Source organism: Dendrobates tinctorius, unplaced genomic scaffold, assembly GCF_039654945.1.
Source record: "Dendrobates tinctorius isolate UK_male_01 unplaced genomic scaffold, ASM3965494v1 ptg000230l, whole genome shotgun sequence".
Classification (NCBI taxonomy): Eukaryota; Metazoa; Chordata; class Amphibia; order Anura; family Dendrobatidae; genus Dendrobates; species Dendrobates tinctorius.
Genome location: NW_027361897.1, coordinates 12,517,069 through 12,541,852, shown reverse-complemented (window position 1 = coordinate 12,541,852; position 24,784 = coordinate 12,517,069). Strand labels below are relative to the sequence as shown.

The window sequence follows — 24,784 nt, the reverse complement described above, 5'->3', positions numbered from 1 at the left end:
GGCTTACTATAACTATACACAGTGGATCAGTATACAGTGGACCCCAGATGCAGTGGCTTACTATAACTATACACAGTGGATCAGTATACAGTGGACCCCAGATGCAGTGGCTTACTATAACTATACACAGTGGATCAGTATACACAGTGGACCCCAGATGCAGTGGCTTACTATAACTATACACAGTGGATCAGTATACAGTGGACCCCAGATGCAGTGGCTTACTATAACTATACACAGTGGATCAGTATACAGTGGACCCCAGATGCAGTGGCTTACTATAACTATACACAGTGGATCAGTATACAGTGGACCCCAGATGCAGTGGCTTACTATAACTATACACAGTGGATCAGTATACAGTGGACCCCAGATGCAGTGGCTTACTATAACTATACACAGTGGATCAGTATACAGTGGACCCCAGATGCAGTGGCTTACTATAACTATACACAGTGGATCAGTATATGCAGTAGACGACACATGCAGTCAATCGCTATACACAGTGGACCCCAGATACAGAAGCGCACTATATTTACATTGTACCCCAGTTGCAGTATCTTGCTATACACACTCAGTATATGCAGTAGACGACACATGCAGTCGGTCACTAAACACAGTGGACCCCAGATGCAGTGGATCACTATAAGCAGAGGACCACTGATCCAGTGGAACCCTGATGCAGTGGGGCCCTGGTTCGCCATGAGCTGACACCAGCCTTGCATTGACGTCTCCTGAATGAATTGCGTTTTCCTATTCCTCAATGACTTATGATTTCTTCACATGTTCCTGGGTCACCTGAGGACACTGATAGAGGAACAAGCTGCTCCCCATGGGCATCTAGAAGACTCGTTATTTTCCTAATAACATAAAACCTCAGATGATAAATGCTCCTGAGTCTCTGTACAACACAGCGCAACGTGCAGTCCGTTCACAGCAGAGAACGCAAACGTCTGCAACTGTCCCTCTCCGCAGCCCGTCCTGTCACTGCCGGCAAGCGTCTGTGTGCGTGGAGGCTGCCTGCTCCGATGACGTCACCGCGTACAGCGCGTTTTTCAAATCGTCCGGAAGTGAGTGTTGTTGTTGTGATGCGGGGTTTCCCGGCTGCAGGTGTCTCCGCTGCTCGGTGTCAGGTCGGTACCGGGGTCCGGTTCTTCCCTGTGTGAGGCAGCGGGGCTGGAGCCACAGTGTGGCCGGGGGTCGTGTCTGGTAGTGTTCGGGCTGCTGCTCCTGGGGCGTGTGCCGGCATTATGTGCAGTGGGCGGTACAGCTGCCGAGAGAGACAGGCACAGACAGACTGCTTATCCCTAAGTTACTGCCATTTTTCATTTCTCTTATTCTTTCTCTTTTTTTTTTCTTTTTCTCCTTTTTTTCCCCTCTTTTTCTTTCTTTGTATATATATATTTTTTCCCCCCTTTGCACGTCCAAATGTTTTTTTTTTAAGTATTAAAAATATATTTTAGGTTCTTTGTTTTTATAGTAAAACTAACCCGGCAACATGATTCTCCCAGACAGTACTGTTATGGCGATGATTCTCCCAGACAGTACTGTTATGGCGATACCAAACTTGTAAAGGGTGCAACTTTTTTTTTTTTTTATCATTTTTCCATTGGCGCTCGTGTGCTTTTTGTGCAGACAGCTGACACTCTTCACTGTACCGTTTTGGGGAACATACAATCTTTTGATCACTTTTAATTGCATGAAATGTGACCTCTAGAACAAATACCCCGCACATGCTGGCGTTTTTAGATTTTATTTCCTCCTCTTTACAGTGGTAACCATGTGGGTAATTAATGTTATATTTCCATGAATTAGACTTTCAGGCTGTGTGCCCACGTTGCGTTTTTTTAAGCGTTTCCGCAGCGATTTTAAATGCGCGATTCTGCAGCGGAAACGCTTAAGTAAAGCATTCCATGCAATCCTAATTGATTCCGCACATGTTGTGCCAATGGTGCGTTTTTTACCGCTGCGGAATCGCTTAGCGGTAAAAACACGCAGCATAGTCATTAATTTTGCGGAATCGCGTGCGATTCCGCATACCTTCAATTGTATTGCCAAAAACGTATGGGAAAACGCTTGTGAAAAAGCTTGACAAACGCTTAAAAAATTGCGTCAAAAACCGCATGCGTTTTCATGGGAACAGGGTGTGCGATTCTGCTTAAGCGCAGCGTGGGCACATAGCCTCACAGATGCTTTGAGCCAATATTTGTTTTTTTTATCTTTTTTTCTCAACTTTTGATCTAGGAAAAGTGGAGTGATTCAAATCTTTATATACAGTAGTGCAAAAAATTTTGGCTACGTGTAAAAGCTGCAAAGTAATGTTATTAAAACAGATGTATTAATAGTTTGATAAAAAGTGAAATCTAAATCACATCAGTACGTGGGTGTGATAACATTTTGCTAGTCAAAACAAAACAAGTTTTCCTTGTTACTTGCACACAGTTTTTTGCAGGAACTCGTCAGGGAGTTTGTTTTAAACATGCTGGAGAGCTTTTGTGGATGTCGCTTGCACTTATCCTTCTTGTCCTTGTCTCCTCATGTGATCCCACACAGGCTGGATGAGGTTGATATCAGAGCTCTGTTGGGGCCACTTCTAGGACTCGCTGTTCTTCTTTACACTGAAGATAGTTCTTATTGACATGGGCTGTATGTCCTGCTGAAGAATTAATTTTGAACCAGACTCCTCCCTGTTGGTATTACCTGATGGATAAGTATCTGCCTGTATTTTTCAGCATTGAGGACACCATTAATCCTGACTAGGGATGAGCAGACTTGAATTGTTAAGTTCGGGGTTCATACTGGACACCTTGTTACTCTACGTCCGTGTTACTGTTCCGTTTCGGCAGTCTAATAAAGCTTGTTGAAAGGCTGCAGCTCAGCCATTCAACTAGCTTTAAGGCTGTGGGCACTTCCGGAGCCATCACAGCCATACCAAGTAATGGCATAGCTGTAATTGGCCTGTACACCACGTGATGTGGCTTGACAGTGTAAAATTAATAATTTAAATAAAAAAAACTACGTGTGTTCCTCTCTATTTTTAATAACCATCCAAAGGAGACAGATGTGAGCTGGTCTTATTATGCTGGGAATGCGCCAATATCTATGGACCTTCCCAGCCTATTAATATCTCCAGCTGTCTGCTTTGCCTTTGCTGGTTATTAAAATTGGGGAGACCCTAAAAAAAATTACATGTGGTCCCCCCTCAGCTGCCCCAGAAATGGGTTCATTCATTAGATGTGCCATTTCTGGTGCTTTGCCTCGGCTCTTCCCGACTGCCCTGGTTCGATGGGATTTGGGGTAATGGGATTGTGGGGTTGATTTCAGCTGTGTATTGTGGGCTTAAAGTCAGCGTACGGGTTGGAACGGGCTCCATAGACTGGAGCAGCAGCCACTGCCATGTCTCAACGCTGTACTCCACTAGGTCATGCAGAGTACAGCATGAGAGCCGGAATGATGAGCAGTGGATGCTGCTGCGGTCTATGGAGGCCTGTTCTCTAAACGGGGCTCCATACGCTGGAAGACGAGGAATGTCTTAGGACTTGGCGGGCTTGTATGGTTTTTGTTTTCATTTAATAAATAGTTAAATTGTTGAGTTGTTTTTTTTTTTTGTGTTTTTAAATAAAGATTTTTTTTTTTCTGTCTTTTTTTTTTTTTCTTTTTACTTACTGGGTTAGTAATGGGGGTGTCTGATAGACACCTTTCCATTACTAAAGGTACTGTCACAATTGGCGATGCACCAGTGATCCCGACCAGCGATATGACGCGGTCAGGATCGCTGGTGCATCACTAAGGCCGGTTTCACACTAGCGCATTTTCAACGCGCGCACGACCGGGGGTAGCTCCGCCCCCGATCCGGCTCTCTGCCCGGCGTGCCCGCCCCTTCCTTGTAGCGCCGCCTCCTAGCGGACAGCGGCGCCTGCGATCGGCGCACCCTATCTTTAGCATAGGGTGCGCCGATCGTGCGCAGGCCGTGCGCTAGTTGCGCTTTGACCTGCGCTGCGCACTTTTGACGGTGCGCCGTGCGCGCCAAAATCCGAAAAGTTTGATTTTGGCGCGCACGGCGCACCGTCAAAAGTGCGCAGCGCAGGTCAAAGCGCAACTAGCGCACGGCCTGCGCACGATCGGCGCACCCTATGCTAAAGATAGGGTGCGCCGATCGCAGGCGCCGCTGTCCGCTAGGAGGCGGCGCTACAAGGAAGGGGCGGGCACGCCGGGCAGAGAGCCGGATCGGGGGCGGAGCTACCCCCGGCCGTGCGCGCGTTGAAAATGCGCTAGTGTGAAACCGGCCTAAGTGGTCGCTAGTGAGCTGCCACACAGGCAGATCTCACCAGCGACATCGCAGGGGTCGGGGGTCGCTACTTACCTGTCAGACGAGGCGATCCTGACGTCCTCCCGCCCGTGTTCACGCGTCGCTCGTCTCCACAGCAGGAAGCTGACAACGAGAAACGGTCCAGGACGTTCTCGCGCGATCAGCGATAACCAGTGGAGGAGCGGTCGGAGGTAAGTATCAGACATGGCGATATCGCTAGCAATATCGCTATAACATCACAATAACCAGTGACGTTATAGCGATATTGCTAGCGATATCGCTTAGTGTGACAGGCCCTTAACCCGTGGTCTTGATATCTGCGAACATTACACAGCTGACATCAGCCCCACATTCCCATTACCTTGATTGCCCTGGAGCAGTGTCAATCGGAAAGAACCGTTGCTAAGCTCTGGACTTGGCGCATGTAGTGGATGCGCCATTTCTGGGGGGCTGAGGGCTGGTCTTAGTAGGCTGGGAAGGAGTCAATATCCATGACCTTTCCTAGCCTATTAATATAACCCTACAGCTGTCTGCTTAGCCTTTGCTGATTATTAAAAATAGGGGGACTCTCATGTCATTTTTTTTTTAGGGTCTTCCCATTTTTAATCAGCTGAGGCAAAGCGGACAGCTAGGGGCTGATATTAATAGGCTGGGCAGGTCTACTGGTATTGGCCCTTTTCCGGCATAAGGCCGGGGTCACACTAACCGACGCAAAATACGGTCAGTATTTTACATGCGTAATACGGATGAATGGCCCCTAAACAGTGCTCCGTATGTCATCCGTAATCAAGGTGTGGTCGCGTATTTTGCGCATGTAAGCATCCGTATGGCGAGATTTTCTCGCATGCTTGCAAAATGGACATATAATGAAGCCCTATGACAGGGTTTCTAACAGAAACCAAAGAATAGATATAGACACATAGAATGCATATATATATATATATATATATATATATATATATATATATATATATGTGTGTGTGTCTTCTATGTGTATATATCTATTCATTCGTTTCTTTATTAAACCTGTCAGTGTGAGTTTACTGTATAGCGCACTGAATTGCCGGCTTTGCTAAAAGACACCTGGTGCGTATTTCTCGCAAGTCACATGTATGGTCCGTGTGTAAGCCGTATTTTTTGCGCACCCATAGACTTGCATTGGCGTACTACGGGCGTAGTGCGCTGACAATCGCAGCATGCTGCGATTGGCAAGGACCGTAGAATACGGATGAGAAATATACGGCTAGTGCGAGGGACCCCATAGAGAATCATTGATCAGTGTCTAATGCGTGCTTTTAGCGCCTCTCACTTGGCCGTATTCCTCGCCAGTGTGACCCCGGCCTAAGACCAGCTTACAGCATTCTGCTTTACCTTGGCTGCTTAAAAAAAAATAGGATGGCCTCGCATTGTTGTATTGTGTGTTGTTGTTTTTTTTTTTTGTTTTTTTTTTTTTGGTTATTAACATATACAGTAAACTACACACACAAGGCACTGCTCCACTTGGACCTCCGCCTCCTGGTTGAAAATTATTTATTTTTTTTATTCAGAGTCATTTTTCTATCCACATTTGTTTGCAGTGCAATTGTCCTGTTCTTATCCCTATTTTGCTTCCTTTTTCAGCCCCCTAGCTGTTACTACGACCATTTTATAACACTGACGTTCCGGTCCCTATTAACTTGTATGGGCTTCAGGTCCGAAATCAAGTTCTGGTACCCGAACCGAACTTTGGACCAAAGTTCTGATGGACCCGAACTTCCACGGGTCCGCTTATCTCTAATCCTGGCCAAATCCTCCAACTTAATTTACTGAAATGCTGCCCAAAAATTGCAAGGATCATCCACCATGCTTCACTACTGTCTGTAGATGCTCTTCTCTAGACTTTGCTGTCCATTATATTCCCTGGTAGCACATTACCTACAGAGCCCATTGATTTTAGTGTCAACTGGGAATTACTTGCGGTTTACGTTTATATTTTCTAGAGAATTGTGAATATTTTTAATAATACTAAATATTAAAAGTTAAATTTAAAGGGTTGTTTTTCTTTTTGGTTTAAGAGCTTAATCACACCCAATATACATCTGCTTTGGTTTGTTATATGATCGGTTTGCTACCTGATGTATGTTTGTGCTTTCGTATCATAAACTTCTTTCTGTGTTTTTTTTTTTTTTTTTTTTTTTTTTTTTCTTTTCTTTTTTAGAAAATCTTAAGAGAAAAAAAAAAATGAATTCCAAAAACGGAAATAGCAAGCCGGGTCTTAAAATTGCTGTGTCGAAAACAGGCGATGATTTAGAAAAACTCAAGAAGGAAAATGCAATCTTGAGGAAGAAATTGGAAGAGTCCTCTAAATCCAAACTGTCAGGTGATGAGAGGAACAGACTATTGGAGGTAAGAGAGCTGTTGCTGGTGTACCAGACCGAGCATAATCATCGGACATGATCTGTATGCTCAAAGCCTAAATATACCCGCTTATATGTACTATGTAACAATATAGTATATGCAATGTTTGTGTCCAGAATAAGAAGTACAGTAATATGGGTGTTTGTTTGTAGTGGTCTCACTTTTTTAAATGGATATTCTCATCTGAGACATTGACCTAAGTTCCTTTATAGTGGGGGATCAGAAGGTCTGCAAAATTGGCAGGGCTCACTAAACAGGTATGCAGTAATCATTATCCCACAGTCAGAACGTGCCAGTAGCAGAAATGTCACGCAAGGCTTTACGTGAATCATAGCAATCTGTATCTGTGGTGGTGGTTATACACAAGTTATACCATGACATGCCTGATCAGAAAACATGTCGATGATGAGTGAGCGTGCTCAGATAAGGCGTTATCAAAGCATGCTCATGTCTTAAATGAATATTTACGGTGTAGTTGAAAAAAATGCTCGAGTCTCCACGGCTGCATGTCTTGCGGTGGTTTTACAGTCGCAACACATGCAGGGATGACCTATTAGGCAATACCTGCATGTGTTGCAGCTGTCCAACAGCCGCAGGGACTCGAGCACGCCAAAAATACTCATTTAGGACACCAGCCTGCTCGGACAACTTACAGTTACAGTTGTGGCCAAAAGTATTGACACCCCTGCAATTCTGACAGATAATACTCAGTTTCTTCCTGAAAATGATTGCAAACACAAATTCTTTGATATTATTATCTTCATTTAATTTGTCTTAAATGGAAAAAACACAAAAGAGAATGAAGCAAAACATTGATCATTTCACACAAAGCTCCAAAAATGGGCCAGACAAAAGTTTTGGCACCCTCAGCCTAATACTTGGTTGCACAACCTTTAGCCAAAATAACTGCGACCAACCGCTTCCGGTAACCATCAATGAGTTTCTTACAATGCTCTACTAGAATTTTGAACCATTCTTCTTTGGCAAACTGCTCCAGGTCCCTGATATTAGAAGGGTGCCTTCTCCAAACTGCCATTTTTAGATCTCTCCACAGGTGTTCTATGGGATTCAGGTCTGGACTCATTGCTGGCCACCTTAGAAGCCTCCAGTGCTTTCTCTCAAACCATTTTCTAGTGCTTTTTGAAGTGTGTTTTGGGTCATTGTCCTGCTGGAAGACCCATGACCTCTGAGGGAGACCCAGCTTTCTCACACTGGGCCCTACATTAAGCTGCAAAATTTGTTGGTAGTCTTCAGACTTCATAATGCCATGCACACGGTCAAGCAGTCCAGTGCCAGAGGCAGCAAAGCAACCCCAAAAACATCAGGGAACCTTCACCATGTTTGACTGTAGGGACCGTGTTCTTTTCTTTGAATGCCTCTTTTTTCACCTGTAAACTCTATGTTGATGCCTTTGCCCAAAAAGCTCTACTTTTGTCTCATCTGACCAGAGAACATTCTTCCAAAACGTTTTAGGCTTTTTCAGGTAAGTTTTGGCAAACTCCAGCCTGGCTTTTTTATGTCTCGGGGTAAGAAGTGGGGTCTTCCTGGGTCTCCTACCATACAGTCCCTTTTCATTCAGACGCCGACGGATAGTATGGGTTGACACTGTTGTACCCTCGGACTGCAGGGCAGCTTGAACTTGTTTGGATGTTAGTCGAGGTTCTTTATCCAACATCCGCACAATCTTGTGTTGAAATCTCTTGTCAATTTTTCTTTTCCGGCCACATCTAGGGAGGTTAGCCACAGTGCCACGGGCTTTAAACCTCTTGATGACACTGCGCGCGGTAGACACAGGAACATTCAGGTCTTTGGAGATGGACTTGTAGCCTTGAGATTGCTCATGCTTCCTCACAATTTGGTTTCTCAAGTCCTCAGACAGTTCTTTGGTCTTCTTTCTTTTCTCCATGCTCAATGTGGTACACACAAGGACACAGGACTGAGGTCGAGTCAACTTTAATCCGTGTCAACTGGCTGCAAGTGTGATTTAGTTATTGCCAACACCTGTTAGGTGCCACAGGTAAGTTACAGGTGCTGTTAATTACACAAATTAGAGAAGCATCACATGATTTTTCGAACAGTGCCAATACTTTTGTCCACCCTCTTTTTTTATGTTTGGGGTGGAATTATATCCAATTTGGCTTTAGGACAATTCTTTGTGTTTTTTCATTTAAGACAAATTAAATGAAGATAATAATACAAAAAAATTTGTGTTTGCAATAATTTTCAGGAAGAAACTGAGTATTATCTGACAGAATTGCAGGGGTGTCAATACTTTTGGCTACAACTGTAGGTCCATATATATTTGAACAGACAACATTTTTCTAATTTTACCACAATGAATTTTAAACAAAACAATTCAGATGCAGTTGAAGTTCAGACTTTCAGCTTTCATTTGAGGGTATCCACATTAACATTGGATGAAGGGTTTAGGAGTTTCTGCTCCTTATCATGTGTTACGCTGTTTTTAAAGGGACCAAAAGTAATTGGACAATTGACTCCAAGGCTATTTCATGGACAGGTGTGGGCAATCCCTTCGTTATATCATTCTCAATTAAGCAGATAAAAGGCCTGCAGTTGATTTGAGGTGTGGTGCTTGCATTTGGAAAGTTTTGCTGTGAAGGAAACATTCGGTCAAAGGAGCTCTCCATGCAGGTGAAACAAGCCATCCTTAAGCTGCAAAAACAGAAAAAACCCATCTGAGAAATTGCTACTACATTAGGAGTAGCAAAATCTACAGTTTGGTATATCCTGAGAAAGAAAGAAAGCACTGGTGAGCTCATCAATGCAAAAAGACCTGGGTGCCCACGGAAGACTACAGTGGTGGATGATCGCAGAATAATCTCCATGGTGAAGATAAACCCCTTCACAACAGCCAACCAAGTGAACAACACTCTCCAGGAGGTAGGCGTATCAATATCCAAATCTACCATAAAGAGAAGACATCTAAAAAAGCCAGCACAGTTCTGGAAGAACATTCTTTGGACAGATGAAACCAAGATCAACCTCTACCAGAATGATGGAAAGAGAAAAGTATGGCGAAGGTGAGGTACAGCTCATGATCCAAAGCATACCATATCATCTGTGAAACACGGCGGAGGCAGTGTGATGGCTTGGGCATGCATGGCTGCCAGTGGCACTGGGTCACTAGTGTTTATTGATGATGACACAGGACAGAAGCAGCCGAATGAATTCTGAGGTATTCAGAGCCATACGGTGTGCTCAGATCCAGCCAAATGCAGCCAAACTGATTGGTCGTCGTTTCATACTACAGATGGACAATGACCCAAAACATAAAGCCAAAGCAACCCAGGAGTTTATTAAAGCAAAGACGGAATATTCTTGAATGGCCAAGTCAGTCACCTGATCTCAACCCAATTGAGCATGCATTTCACTTGTTAAAGACTAAACTTCAGACAGGCCCAAAAACAAACAGCAACTGAAAACCACCGCAGTGAAGACTTGGCAGAGCATCAAAAAGGAGGAAACACAGCGTCTGGTGATGTCCATGAGTTCAAAACTTCAGGCAGTCATTGCCAAGAAAGGGTTTTCAACCAAGTACTAGAAATGAACATTTTATTTACAGTTATTCTGTCCAATTACTTTTGGTCCCTTTAAAAACAGGGTGGCACATGTTAAGGAGCTGAAACTCCTAAACCCTTCATCCAATTTTAATATGGATACCCTCAAATGAAAGCTGAAAGTCTGAACTTCAACTGCATCTGAATTGTTTTGTTTAAAATTCATTGTGGTAATGTCTAGAACCACAATTAGAAAAATGTTGTCTCTGTCCAAATATATATGGACCTAACTGTATCAGAGTACGCTCACTCATCACTATTTGTCAATTATATGGGTCGCCCTCCCAGGGCTGTGGGGTACTCGGTACCGGGCCGGTGTCAGCGGGATGTGTCACAGCAGCGGTGACCCGGTCGGTGGCCCTGGGCGCCAAAGTAATGGGGGAATGTAATGGTGGAATGTAGTTAGATGAATAGTTCATGACGCCACCTGTGGTGCTCGGCAAGGGAGGTGTTAAGCCGACGCTGCATGCAGATCCGCTGGGACTGATGGTAGGGTGCAGCAGAGATGTAAAAGCTTCCCACAGGTGAAGCTGTAGTCCCAGGGCAGTGTAGATGTGATTGGCACGGGAATGTAGCAGTGCCAGAAAGGTAGGAAGCAGACAAGACACAGCGGGGTGCAATTTCTGTACCTTTACTTGATAATTGCAGTCGAGGTTCCTGATTACAGATGGTAACGGAGCAGGCTGGCCTGGAAGCAGCTCAGGATTCTCTCTCAGCAGAAGGGCTGTGCAGTCTCCTTCCTAGCGCTTATTTGAATGAAGTACTCCTAGTACTGAGTTACACTGAAGTTCCTCTCAATTCTCTTCTACTCTCACTCCTCGTATGGCAGACAGCTGTAGCCGCTATTCCTCTCTTGGCTCACTGCGTGCTGTTGTGCCTCCGAGTCTTAGGTGGGGGTAGGGCATTTAGAGCCTCCTACTCCTCTGGTATCTGTTGCAGGACCGTTAGTATCCGTACAACCGTGGAGACCAGGCTCCAGTTCATGCGCTCTCGCTGTGAGGGAGCTCTCCTTCCTTAGCTCAATCTCCAGCTTCTCTCTACATGTCTGCACACTTCACCCGCCGCAGACTAACCCCTCCTTCCTCTCGACCCTCAAGGAGCACTCCTCCCCTTAATTTCGGTTCAGAGTTCCCCATGCTGGCCTGGAGTGGAACTGTCTTGCATGCTTAGGTAAACTGCGAGAGAGAGACTCTTCAATGCCTCCAAGCCTGGCATTACCCTCCCATGGAGGAAGGCAAAGCCAGTGTGGTGACCTTACTCCTGGGGGCGCCACACATACACAGGTGAGACCTTGATATATCTCACAGTAAGTAGAGACACAAATCCATGTGAGTCTGTCTTCTGTATTACTATTACATAGGATAAGCTTTATCACTGCCAAAGCTGTGTATAAAAAAAATCCTCGTGCCCTAATCTAGGTCGGTGCCTTGCTACAGAGGTTTTATATCTTATAAATACCACAACACTGAAATATTTGCAGGTGAAACACATGTCATTTATTAATGTAACAGGAAACCTGCAACTGGCCAACGTTACGGTCAAGATGACCTTTATCAGGGCCATTCAGAAAACAGTTAGGTGAAGCTTCATGTAGTGAAGCATGACTTTACCCAAAGATACGTGCACTTAGTTGTGGAGGAAAAAATATATTACTCTGAAGGTGTACATATTTAATAAACTAGTGGTGGTCATTGTTCCTCTTGTTTAGTCGGCCTTGGAAATCAGCCTTTGATGATCTAAAACCATTCATTATTCTTGGTGCGCTGTGTCCCCTTTTGCAGCAAGGGAGAGAGGTAATTTGTTTCCTTCAGGTTGTGAGAAGAACGGTGAACCTACAAATAAATGTCTGAATTAAGCAAAAATTATAGTTATGCTCCTGTTTGGTCAGTCTGCAGCATTTTCTGCATGATCCCGAAACATAACATCAGGTCTTGTAGAAATCCTGTAGAGAATAAATGGCTTAGTCTCCTAATCGGTGCAATCTTCAGCTCTTGCCCGGCTAGAACTTAGCCCAGGAGTGTGCCAAAGTGTGTAACGACTGGGCATAGGGGGGAGTCTCCTGCTGCAGCCAGTGTTCTTGCAGGCACATGCAGGACAGGGGGAGTCGGAGGGGGATATACTTGCACAAGCAAAGAAAAAAAACTATAAATATGTAAAATAGACCTAAGAACATAAGTATAAGGGATTTATTCTGCATTTTTATTTTTTAGTGTTGTTAAACACTATATACAGTCATATGTAGAAGTTTGGGCACCCCTATTAATGTTAACCTTTTTTCTTTATAACAATTTTGGTTTTTGCAACAAGTATTTCAGTTTCATATATCTAATAACTGATGGACTCAGTTATATTTCTGGATTCAAATGAGGTTTATTGTACTAACAGAAAATGTGCAATCTGCATTTAAACAAAATTTGACCGGTGCAAAAGTATGGGCACCCTTATCATTTTCTTGATTTGAACACTCCTAACTACTTTTTACTGACTTCCTGAAGCACTAAATTGGTTTTGTAACCTCATTGAGCTTTGAACTTCATAGCCAGGTGTATCAAATCATGAGAAAAGGTATTTAAAGTGGCCACTTGCAAGTAGTTCTCCTATTTGATTCTCCTATGAAGAGTGGCATCATGGGCTCCTCAAAACAACTCTCAAATGATCTGAAAACAAAGATTATTCAACATAGCTTTTCAGGGGAAGGATACAAAAAGTTGTCTCAGAGATTTAACCAGTCAGTTTCCACTGTGAGGAACATAGTATGGAAATGGAAGAACACAGGTACAGTTCTTGTTAAGCCCAGAAGTGGCAGGCCAAGAAAAATATCAGAAAGGCAGAGAAGAAGAATGGTGAGAACAGTCAAGGACAATCCACAGACCACCTCCAAAGACCTGCAGCATCATCTTGCTGCAGATGGTGTCACTGTGCATCGGTCAACAATACAGCGCATGCATAACGCCTTTTTGTATGACCAAACAACTCAATCTTTGTTTCATCAGTTCACAGGACCTTCTTCCAAAATGTAACTGGCTTGTCCAAATGTGCTTTTGCATACCTCAGGCAACTCTGTTTGTGGCGTGCTTGCAGAAACGGCTTCTTTCGCATCACTCTCCCATATAGCTTCTCCTTGTGCAAAGTGCACTGTATTGTTGACCGATGCACAGTGACACCATCTGCAGCAAGATGATGCTGCAGGTCTTTGGAGGTGTTCTGTGGATTGTCCTTGACTGTTCTCACTATTCTTCTTCTCTGCCTTTCTGATATTTTTCTTTGCCTGCCACTTCTGGGCTTAACAAGAACTGTACCTGTGTTCTTCCATTTCCTTACTATGTTCCTCACAGTGGAAACTGACTGGTTAAATATCTGAGACAACTTTTTGCATCCTTCCCCTGAAAAGCTATGTTGAATAATCTTTGTTTTCAGATCATTTGAGAGTTGTTTTGAGGAGCCCATGATGCCACTCTTCATAGGAGAATCAAATTGGAGAACTACTTGCAAGTGGCCACTTTAAATACCTTTTCTCATGATTTGATACACCTGGCTATGAAGTTCAAAGCTCAATGAGGTTACAAAACCAATTTAGTGCTTCAGGAAGTCAGTAAAAAGTAGTTAGGAGTGTTCAAATCAAGAAAATGATAAGGGTGCCCATACTTTTGCACCGGTCAAATTTTGTTTAAATGCAGATTGCACATTTTCTGTTAGTACAATAAACCTCATTTGAATCCAGAAATATAACTGAGTCCATCAGTTATTAGATATATGAAACTGAAATACCTGTTGCAAAAACCAAAATTGTTATAAAGAAAAAAGGTTAACATTAATAGGGGTGCCCAAACTTTTACTTATGACTGTAAATGTGACAGGATATGCAGATATATGTGGTTTTGATAAAGTTGTTCTATATGAAGTTAGAGAATCTGTATTCATGATTATTCGGTCAGTGTTATTTGCATTGTAAGTAATGGGTGCAAAATTTTATTCCCTGGGTGCAGAAAATTCTCGACCTGGAAACCCAAAACGTAAAAGACAGTAATGATAGGGCCAGACAAGGTGAAGTAATAGAGAATTTCAGTGAAGCCCTTAATGATAGGAATAATGGACAGGTCCTCCTGGTAGAGAAGGAAGCCAAGAGCCTAGAAGAAATCTCCACAGGGATCCAGAAACTGCTCCGACCTTGTAAGATTCGCTGGAAAGATTGGCCGTCTGCGGATGTCCAGGTATTCCCAACACTGTCCTGTGATACGAGTCTAGTTTTTGTACCTGTCCTGAAGTATAAACACTAGTGATGAGCGAACGTGCTCGGATAAGGTGTTAATCTAGTGTCTTTGGCGTGCTTGAAAAATATCTTTGCGTCAATGCGTCTGCACGTCTCGCGAATGTTCAGCAGCTGAAACACATGCAGGGATTGTCTAACAACCGCGATATGTGCAGGGTCTGGAATGTATTTGATCACGCCAAAGTCATTCAGTTAGCACAAGAGCATGCTTGGATAATACTTTACCCGAGCACATTCGCTCATCACTATTTAAAATACTTCATTCACTTCCCCATAGACTTTTATTAGAGATATAGACGTGGTCAGAAGTGCGGGTGACTATGTAATTTTATGTAATTTGTCTGCAGTTCTGTTATTGCTTCTCAGGTGACTGTTGTAAAACCGGTGGACAGTCTATGGCTACAATCATTATCAGGGTTTTTTTTTTCTTCACTAAAAAAGAGAGGTTTATTCCCAATTCATTAACTGGACCCCTAGTTGTTTTTTTTTTTTTTTTTTTTTTTTGTTATAATCAATTATACTACTCAATTTTATCATTAAGCCACAGATCTCTGTGATTCATAAACATTGCAGTTTCATCTGTGTTTTACTGGTCATCAATGACTAGTATGGCTGAGTGTGACTTCCAATCAGGGATCGAAATGCCACCTACAGTACTTTAAAACTCACAGATCTCGTGCACGGATCCTTGGTTTTCACTGATGTGTGTGTGTGTGTGTGTGTGTGTGTGTGTGTGTAGGTCTTTGAAACTAAAGGATTAAAGGATCATGCGCTGTCAAAGAAAAATCTAAGACCACACATGGGCACTTCACCCAGATGTGTGAATGTAGCCTGCAAGGTTCCCTTTAAATAATTGTAACATATTTACACAATCAATCCCTAAGGCTGTGTTCACACACAGCGTTTTTTTTTTGCGGTTGTTCCCGCGGATTTGCCAAAAAATCCGTGGGAAAACCGCGAAAAAGCTTCCCATTCATTTCTATGCATTTAGCACTTTGTGCACATTGATGCGTTTTTTACCACGAAAAAACCGCATCGCGGTAAACGCAGCATGCTAATTAGTTTCGCGTTTTTTTCCGCGTTTCTGGCTAGTTCAATGCGTTTTGAAAACGCGCTGGAAAAAACGCATCAAAACCGCGAGGAAAACGTGAAGACAAAAAAGGCGCGTTTCTGGGAAGGGAGTCAGGTTTTTGAGCAGAAATTTTCTGCTACATGTGCACTTAGCCTAATTGTGGGGGAGATTCTTCTGTAGTGATTTGTTACACAGAAGCAAATATGCTGAATATGTTGTGGAAACGCTTGTTGGAAATTAGGCCAGATAATATCAACCTAAGGAAATGGTTGTACTCAATTGCATTAAGGCATATCAAATATGAAATATATGAAATGTGAATAGCATAATGGCTTTTGGAATTTAGAAGAAACATATGAGATACTTAGCACAAAATTTGGCCAAAAGATGTGAGCCCATTCACCAACGTCAAGGTTATCTCATTGAACGGGTCCCTATTCTAACTGCCTCGTGAACTACTGGCTAATAACACGATAAAGCCTGTATTTATAGGAAGATAGCAACCAAAAAGTGATTTGATGTAATTAAAATCACAGCTTGATGAAGGGCGGAGTGCTCAGTCAGAAAGCTAACTGTCATTTGTAGGCCAGATAATAGTTATACTTTTTTTTTTTTTTTTTTTTTTTTTGTTTTTTTACTGTCACACCGCCTTGTGTAAAACAAAGCTTAAGCCAACATCTCCTAGGAGTGAGTGGATTGCAGTCTGCATCTGCTAACTCATGTCCTGTCTGCCTCCCCAGATCTGCCGAGAAAGTGGTCTCTCACACGGCCTCTGCAATCCCTCGCAGACTTGTCACTGGGCATGCGTGGCCACAATTGAAGGTGGACCTTCACGCCAGCCACAGGATAAATAGCATGAGGCATTAATACAGATGAAAATATAGTGAATTTATAATACTGTCCAACACTTTTAATATAGATTGCAAATACTATTCTTCTCACACGCTCTATTGCGTTTTGAGCAATACTTTCCCTAAGACCACCCCTTTTAACCTCCACTGTAAAGAGTTTCTAGGTGACTTTTCTTGTGTTGCAGTGTTTCAAAACAGGGATTTTTGTGTACTCACTGTAAAATCCTTTTCTCCGAGCCAATCCTTGGGGGGGACACAGGACCATGGGTGTTATGCTGCTGCCACTAGGAGGACACTAAGCAAATATACAAGAAAATTGGCTCCTCCACAGTATACACCCTCTGCTGGCTCTATCCTGAACCAATTCGGTGCTAAAGCAGTAGGAGTGCACAGATTGCTAACAAAGAATGCAACATGTCAAAGACAAAGGACATCCACAAGCCAACAGGGTGGGTGCTGTGTCCCCCAATGATTGGCTCGGAGAAAAGGATTTTACGGTAAGTACACACAAAAATCCCGGTTTCTCCTTCGACTCATTGGAGGACACAGGACCATGGGACGTCCTAAAGCAGTCTCTGGGTGAGAAACAGCACAACAGCTAATACCTTAACTACCCAGCGATTAATCTGGCCTACAAATGCGCTACTGTTGATTGCAGAACCTGTCTGCCAAGGGCAGGATCTGAAAAGGCTTGAGAATGAATGTTGTAATACTTAATTAACGTGTGTAGACTGGACCAAGTTTCAGCCTTGCAGACTTGCTGTACTAGCGCCTGGAGCCGAAAGGCCCAGGTAGCCCCCACTGACAGAATGGATTTTGCCATGAGCCCCTCCGGATAGACTGACCTCTGAAGTGCAGAGCGGATCTATCTGGCTATTCTAGCATTTTTAAGCAGGTAGGCGTTTTCTATGTCGCTCTGGAAATACAAAGAAGGAATCTGATTTGCGGAAAGGCGCTGTTCTGGAAATGTATTTCCTGAATACTTTCACCAAATCCAAAGTGTGGAGAGCCTTCTCAGTATGATTACCCGGAGCTGGGCAGAACGAGGGCAAGACTGTGTCTTCATACAGGTGAAAAGAAGAAACGACCTTAGTCAAGCAGACCGGAGACGTCCTTAACACCACCTTGGCCTGGTGAATAACCAGAAATGGAGGTTTGCAGGACAAAGGCGCCAATTCCGAAACCCGCCTACTGGATGTTACTGCAACGACAAAGGCAACGTCCCAAGAAAGAAAGAAGGGTGAGTGAGATGTCCTGCAGGAGTTTGAAGGGGGCCATTTGTAAGGCACCTGAGAGCAGATTAAGATCCCAAGGCTCCGAAGGCATCTTGTAGGGAGGAACAAGGTGCGGCATTCCTTGTAAGAATGTCTTAACCTGAGATTTGGAAGGCATTTTTCGCTGGAACAGGATGGATAGCATTTGAGAGAAGACAGTGCCAGGCTTGAATCGAATCCTGCTTGGAGAAACTCCAACATGGACGAATTAGCAAACACAAGTGGGGAACATCCGTGTGGTTTTTTTTTTTTTTGTTTTTTTTTATTTATTTATTTATTTTTTTACACCAAGAGAAAAAGATCTTTCTCAAATATGATGGTAAATGCGCATGAAGGAAAATTTCCGGACGTTGATGATGGTGGACGCTACTTGTCGCGTTCAATGCCCAGGCTGTTGAGCTCAGCACTCTGGATTCCTGGCGGTAGATGGGCCCCTGAGAGTGGAGGTCTGGGCGGTCCGGTAACCACCAGGGAATGTCGGCGACTAGATGCACTAGTTGCGCGAAGGTGATGCACTGAAGCACCAGAGCTTCTGATCCGCTGGCTAATGGGTCTCAGGAGCAAGCAACAAATGCTGGAACTTCGGTGTTTAGCCTGAAGGCCATGAGATCCATATCCGGAGTACCCCAGCACTGACAAATGTGCTGAAAAACTTCCGGATGAAGGGACCACGCTCCCTAGGCCAGACCTTGACTGCTGAGCGAATCTGCCGCCCAATTCTCTACTTCCAGGATATGAACAGCTGACATTGCTGAATGGTGAGTCTTGACCCACCACAGAATGTACGCTACTTCGAGCATCACTCTACTGCTCCATGTTGCCCCCTTGCTATTAATGTATGCCACCGCTGTGGCGTTGTCTGACTGGATCCGAATGGGACGGCCGGCCAAAAGTCGATGGAAACAATGAAGGGCCACCCTGATTGCCCGAATCTCGACGATATTGATCGGGAGACGCGATTCCTGAATGGACCACCGTCCCTTGGCAGTGTGGGACGGAAAAATGCACCCCAACCAGTGGACCAGAAGAAATGACGTTCCTTGACCCAGTGAGGATGTTAAGGTCCACCGCCTGAACGCTTAATCCAGGGGAACAGGCGAAACTGGCGTTCCATGGGGGCTGGGGTAATGTCCCAAGCCGACGGCAATGCCTGCTGTAGAGGACAGAGATGAAGTTGGATAAACGGTACTGCCTCGATCGACGCCTCCAGTTTCCCCCAGGACCTGCATAGTTCCGCAGGTAGTGGGGGGGCGGGCAAGGGAAAACTTCCAGGCTCCCCTGATCCGCATTGAGATCTTTCCTGGAGGGAGAAATACCATCCCTCGGGGAAGAGTCCATGATCATCCCCAAAAAGGAGATTTGCTGGGATGGGACTGAAAAGGACTTGTCTAGGTTCACTAGCCAACCCAGGCGAGAGAGTTTCCACCGTGACACCGACACCTTCCGCGCAGTCCTGCAGAGACGATCCCTTGATGAGGAGGTCGTCTAGGTAGGGTAGAATCGCCACGCCAAGAGAGTGCAGAATGGACATGACAGCAGCTATGACCCTGGTGAACACTCTGGGGCAGTGGAGAGACCGAAGGGCAAGGCCGTAAACTGAAAATGTCAGTCTCTGATTGGCCTGAGAAGATTGGAATGTGAATACGCGTCCCTGATGTTCACAGACGCAAGTTATTCCCCTGTTTCCAACGAGGTGATAACAGAAGGGAGAGATTCGATTCTGAAAAGACACACTTTGACACACTTGTCAAACAGCTTTAGGTCTAGGACCGTGCGCACGGTTCAGATTTATTCGAACCCACACGTGCAAAGCACAATGGATTAGCAGTCCATTGCCTTAACCACTCGGCTACCTCGTCCTTGATAAAATGGAACTGCACGCGCATCTGTCCTTGGAAGACGCGACTGGGAGAAGCGTGTTGGCGGTGAAGACGCGAACTCTATTGTGTGTCTGGAGGACACCAGGTCTCTGACCCCTTTGGTCTTGAACAACCGCCAGTGGGACCTGTCGAAAGAAGAGTAGACAGCCGCCTACCCTGCCTGTGTCTTCCGGATACCGGAATGAGTCATAGCACAGAAAACATGCGGGAAAGGGGACCCTTGGCTCTGGACCGAGAGGGTCTGTGTCTCCAGGAATGTGGGCTTGAATACAATTTGAGAATCCCTATCCCTGTGCGGGGAAATTAGAGATTTCCTGGAAGCGGAGTCTGCTTGCCACTCCCGGAGCCCCTAGGCTCTCCTGATGGTAACGACGTTAGCAGCTGCAAGAGCGACAGTTTGCCTCAGCCAGGGATTATGCTGTGCATGCCTCCCTAGATGCGGCTATCTGGTAAGCGAGACTGACCGCCTAGGGAGGTAGGTTAATGTCTTGACCAGACTTAGCTAGAGCTTCTACCAGGTCTGGCCACCAGTGGGCTGCAAAGGAACGGAAGAATGCTGCCCCGGCAGCCTCAAAGACTGACCGAGCAAGATTGTCTGTCTGTCAGTGGGGTTTTAATGGAAGAGCCGTCAGTCAGAGACGGGAGAAATTTGGAAGCGAGCAGTGATATGGGTGGAGCCACTGCGGGGGACTGAGTCCACGCCTTTCTTAAAGTAAGTGCAAAAGGGTACCTGGCTTCCAGCGGATTTTGCCCTGGGAGTCGCTTGTCTGGACAACTCCTATGCCTCTGAACAATGTCCGTAAACTCAGGGTGGTTGGCAAAATACCCTGTGAGGACACTTGGTCCTAGAAAGACACGGTGTGGTCCGGACTGCTGCGTCTACTTTCAGGATTTTATTAACCGCATCAATGATAGAATTTAGAGACTACTGGTAGTCTAGCGAGTTCGGGACTACGGCCACATCAGACTCATATTCTGAGTCGTGCTAGCAAGAACTGGTTCAGGATAGAGCCAGCGGAGGGTGTATACTGCGGAGGAGGAGCCAATTTTCTTGTGTATTTGCTTAGAGTCCTCCTAGTGGCAGCAGCATAACACCCATGGTTGTTATGATTGGGTCACCGAGGAAGGGAGCAAGCCCTAGCTAAGCCACAGAAAACCAGAGAGGTTGGTAACTAAGCGGATTGCAGACCCCTGATCCTATCCACACAACTAGCAGTAGCCGTGGAGCGTGCCTACGATGATCCTAGACGCCTTGGCACAGCCGGAGAGCTAACTAAGCCTAAAGCAAGAAAGGGGAAATCTAAACTGCCCCAGAGCAGACCCCAAAGGAATAGATAGCCCCCAAACATATATTGTCGGTGAGACAAGATGAAAACACAAATGCAGGTAGGAAAATAGACTGAGCAAACGATGGGGACCACACTGACTCAACAGGAAAGGAAAGACATTGTCTGCAATCATGCAAAAAACCCTGCAAAAAAGTCCAACACGTCTGATGCAAAAAATACTGAAGTCGCACGACTTCGCCCACTATATCAGCGCTCTGGCCTCTTTTTGCTCTGCTTTCAGAATATACCAATCTAATAAGGGACAAAAACAAACTGGCACAAGCAGTAACATATGGGCGGTGATTCAGCACAGCCCCAGCCGGAGCTGGCTGACCCACACAAAACTGAAATAGACAAAACCAGATCAAATGTAAAAAGAATAGCAAATGAACACTTAGTTTCCAGCTCAGTCCCTGCATGTTCAGCTAAGACCTCAGGAGGCAGGAAGAAAATCACCAGCAGGGATAGAGGGAGTCGGCTGTCTTAAATCCAGTCTGAAACCCCAGATCTCCAATCGTCATCCTCATCAGGTGGCAAGCCTCTATTAATCAGATCATCTCCATTACCTCCAGTAACCACCAGAGGGAGCCCAGAAAGAGAACGCGCAACCCCTCTGTCAATTTGACCAGCTCCACTACCTTCAGTAGTAACCAGAGGTAGGCCAGAAAGCGAATTCACAACACCTGGTCCTGTGTCCCCCAATGAGGCGAAGGAGCAATGACGTTTATACTGCTATTGGACTTGGGTGTCAGACGCTAATCCGAGCCCAGTAAATTTGGTCTCTGATCATATAATTAGTTAATGGGGAAATAAAGCCCCACCACCTATCTATATAATGTTTTCCTTCCTATCCCGTGAAAAACAAGCCCCCATTTAGCTGCACTGATTGACCATGACAAAAGTTACAGTATGTGTTTCAAATACAAAATGTTCTTTTCCACTTACGGTAAAAATGTTCTTATTGTACAAAATGACGGACAACAAAGTTTACGTGTGGGGGGGCCCTGGATAACATCGGCAGTTTATAGATATAGATTTTTTTTTTAAACTATTATTATTCTCTGCTCTCCCCTAGAAAGGATTAATAAAATTTTGTATGTACATCATTTAGTGCATCTGCACAGTATTGGCCTGTGTGCAACGTGCATGTCTGGTGTGAAAGACATCACTGATTCCACCAGATGGCGACATTTCACTATCTTTGATCTTGGGGCCCGGAGTACAGAGACTATGTAATGATGGGCACAGTGACTGCTTGTTGTATGTGTGCGCCAGAAATTGCTATAGTAGGGAAAATTATATAATTTTTTTTATTCTCTTTGGACAATCCCAATTTATTAGCAAGGTCACAAAGTTTCCACTTCCTCAGACCCTCAGTGATCTGCTGTAATCTGCGGAGAAACCTGGCACTAATTCTTCAGTTTTTCTGCAGCGCCACCACAGGGGAATTTAGGCATGACAAAGTGCCCATTCACATCAGTGGACTGCCATAGGACAGGTCCACCAGAGGAAGGGATCCTCCTTGTAATCACTCTCCAATGTGACCAAGAGAGGAATATCCTAGTCTTATCTGGATGTAAGAAAGCGCTTCTTTTTTTTTTCTTTCTAGTTAAGTCTTTAATAATTAATATTACCTTCAGCTTTGCTATGTGGTCTATGACCATGGAGGTTTGATATTTGTCAACTCTCATTGCCTCCTGGCAGAGACTCCCTCTCCTTTTTTTCTTTGTGTTAATACCCAATATATGATGGCTGAGAAGGAAGGATACAATGGAACAAGAGCGAGTACAAAGGAGGACAACAAAATTAATAAAGGGGATGGGAGAATTACGATACCCAGAGAGATTACCAAAATTAAGATTTTTTTAGTCTAGAAAAAAGACTGAGGGGCGATCTAATAACCATGTATAAGAATATAAGTGGACAATATAAATATCTCTCTGCGGATCTGTTTATGCCAAGGAAGGTGACGGTCACAAGGGGGCATTCTCTGCGTCTGGAGGAGAGAAGGTTTTTCCACCAACATAGAAAAGGATTCTTTACTGTTAGGGCAGTGAGAATCTGGAATTCCCTGCCAGAGGAGGTGGTGATGGCGAACTCAGTCGAGGTTCAAGAGAGGCCTGGATGTCTTCCTGGAGCGTAACAATATTGTATCTTACAGTGATTAGGTTCTTTAGAAGGACTCAGATCTGGGGATTTATTCTGAAGGAATATAGGCTGAACTGGATGGACAAATGGCTTTTTTCAGCCTTACTAACTGTTACTTTGTAATTTTCTATATTTCAATTTTTTTCAGCATCCACCCAAGACAGAAGATATTAAACGTGCCCACATCCTGGATGCCCAATTAAAAGATGTGAGTATTGGTGACGAGCAAACAACAATCTATTAATTTCATAAGGCTAGACGGAATTTGGATGCCATGAGTGCGGGGGGGGGGCGCATGCCATGAGTGCGGAAGGGCGGGCCGCATGCCATGAGTGCGGGGGGTGGGGTGGGAAGCATGCCATGAATGCGGAAGGGCGGGCCGCATGCCATGAGTGCGGGGGGTGGGGTGGGAAGCATGCCATGAGTGCAAGGGGGCGGGCATCATGCGGGGGGGGGGGCGGGCAGGAATTATACAGTATAGGATATACTGTAACTAAAGACATCAGACGGTCTATACAAGATATGACTGGTAAATACACTCTACTGTACTTCATTTGCTATGCCTTGTGTACCATCTGATGTGTGCACGGTATATTATGATCAGAGTACGCAATGATGTGCGATTGGTGTATGATATACTGACTACAGAACATCACATGATATATGGTATACAAGATATATGATGTTCTGCAGCCTTAGTGTAACTTATACCAGTCTTCTGTCTGAGCCTATAGCATATTATTTTTGTATACACGATATCAGGTGTTGTACACGGTAATATGTGACTAGTACAATATCTAGTCACAGTACACCATAAACCAGTCAAATTCTTATGTATATACAGCTTGGGTTCACAGCAATAGCATCCAAATGCAAATGCCACACCTAGAATCAGCTCCGGAACATTTGCTTGCTTAATTGATAGCCCATTAAAGGGCTTTTGAGATGATTGTGCAATTAGTTTTGGTCCCTTTTAATAAGAGGTATCTACAAATGAAAGAGCTGCAATTCCTAATTCCTTACTCCAATTAGGATGTGAATACCCTCAAATTAAAGCTGGGAGACTGAACTCTAAAGGCCCCGTTAAATTTAGCGATGCACCAGCGATCCCGACCACGATACGACCCGGTCAGGATCGCTGATGCATCGCTAAATGGTTGCTAGTGAGCTGCCAAACAGGCAGATCTCACCAGCGGCGCAGCGATGCTCGGTGGTTGTTACTCACCTGTCAGACGCAGCAATGATGACCGTCTTCCGCCCGCGTCCATGGCTCGCTCGTCTGTGCCAGCAGGAAGCCGATGACGAGAAATGGACCAGGCCGATCTCGCGCGATCAGCGATAGCCGGGGGGGGGGGGGGGGCGGTCGGAGGTGAGTGTCACATGTAGTGGGATCGGTACCGTTATCGCTGCTGCGTCACAAAATTGGTGACGCTTTAGCGATATCGCTATCTGTAAAAGGAGCTTAAGACCATGTTGATTATATAACTATCTTGGATATGTTTTGGTAAAATTCCGCCCCCACCACTGATTGGCTGCCTCCTGTGTACACGGTACATTGTCCGCAAGCTGCCAATCAGTGTTGTGGGCGGGGTTATATAAGGCTCAGCATTCTGAGCACTGATAATTTTACAGCGAGAAAACAGAGATTCTAGCAAAACTGCACTAAGGAGCCCAGTA

General features: G+C 44.7%; 1 protein-coding gene across 6 annotated transcripts in view; it reads left to right on the top strand.

The window, feature by feature from the left end:
• The first annotated feature begins 865 nt into the window (after positions 1 to 865).
• Positions 866 to 24,784, top strand: part of CEP55 (centrosomal protein 55) — a 62,835-nt gene continuing 38,916 nt past the window's right edge. For 2 of the 6 annotated variants that reach the window (XM_073555838.1, XM_073555837.1), the window contains exons 1-4: positions 866 to 1,133; positions 6,507 to 6,694; positions 14,271 to 14,495; positions 23,256 to 23,315. In XM_073555838.1, the coding sequence (XP_073411939.1) occupies positions 881 to 1,133; positions 6,507 to 6,694; positions 14,271 to 14,495; positions 23,256 to 23,315 (726 nt within the window). In that variant the 5' untranslated portion in view covers positions 866 to 880. Of the gene's footprint in view, positions 1,134 to 1,235; positions 1,312 to 2,553; positions 2,690 to 6,506; positions 6,695 to 14,270; positions 14,496 to 23,255; positions 23,316 to 24,784 lie in introns of those variants that run through there. The other 4 variants (XM_073555839.1, XM_073555840.1, XM_073555842.1 and 1 more) reach the window with 4 other exon arrangements.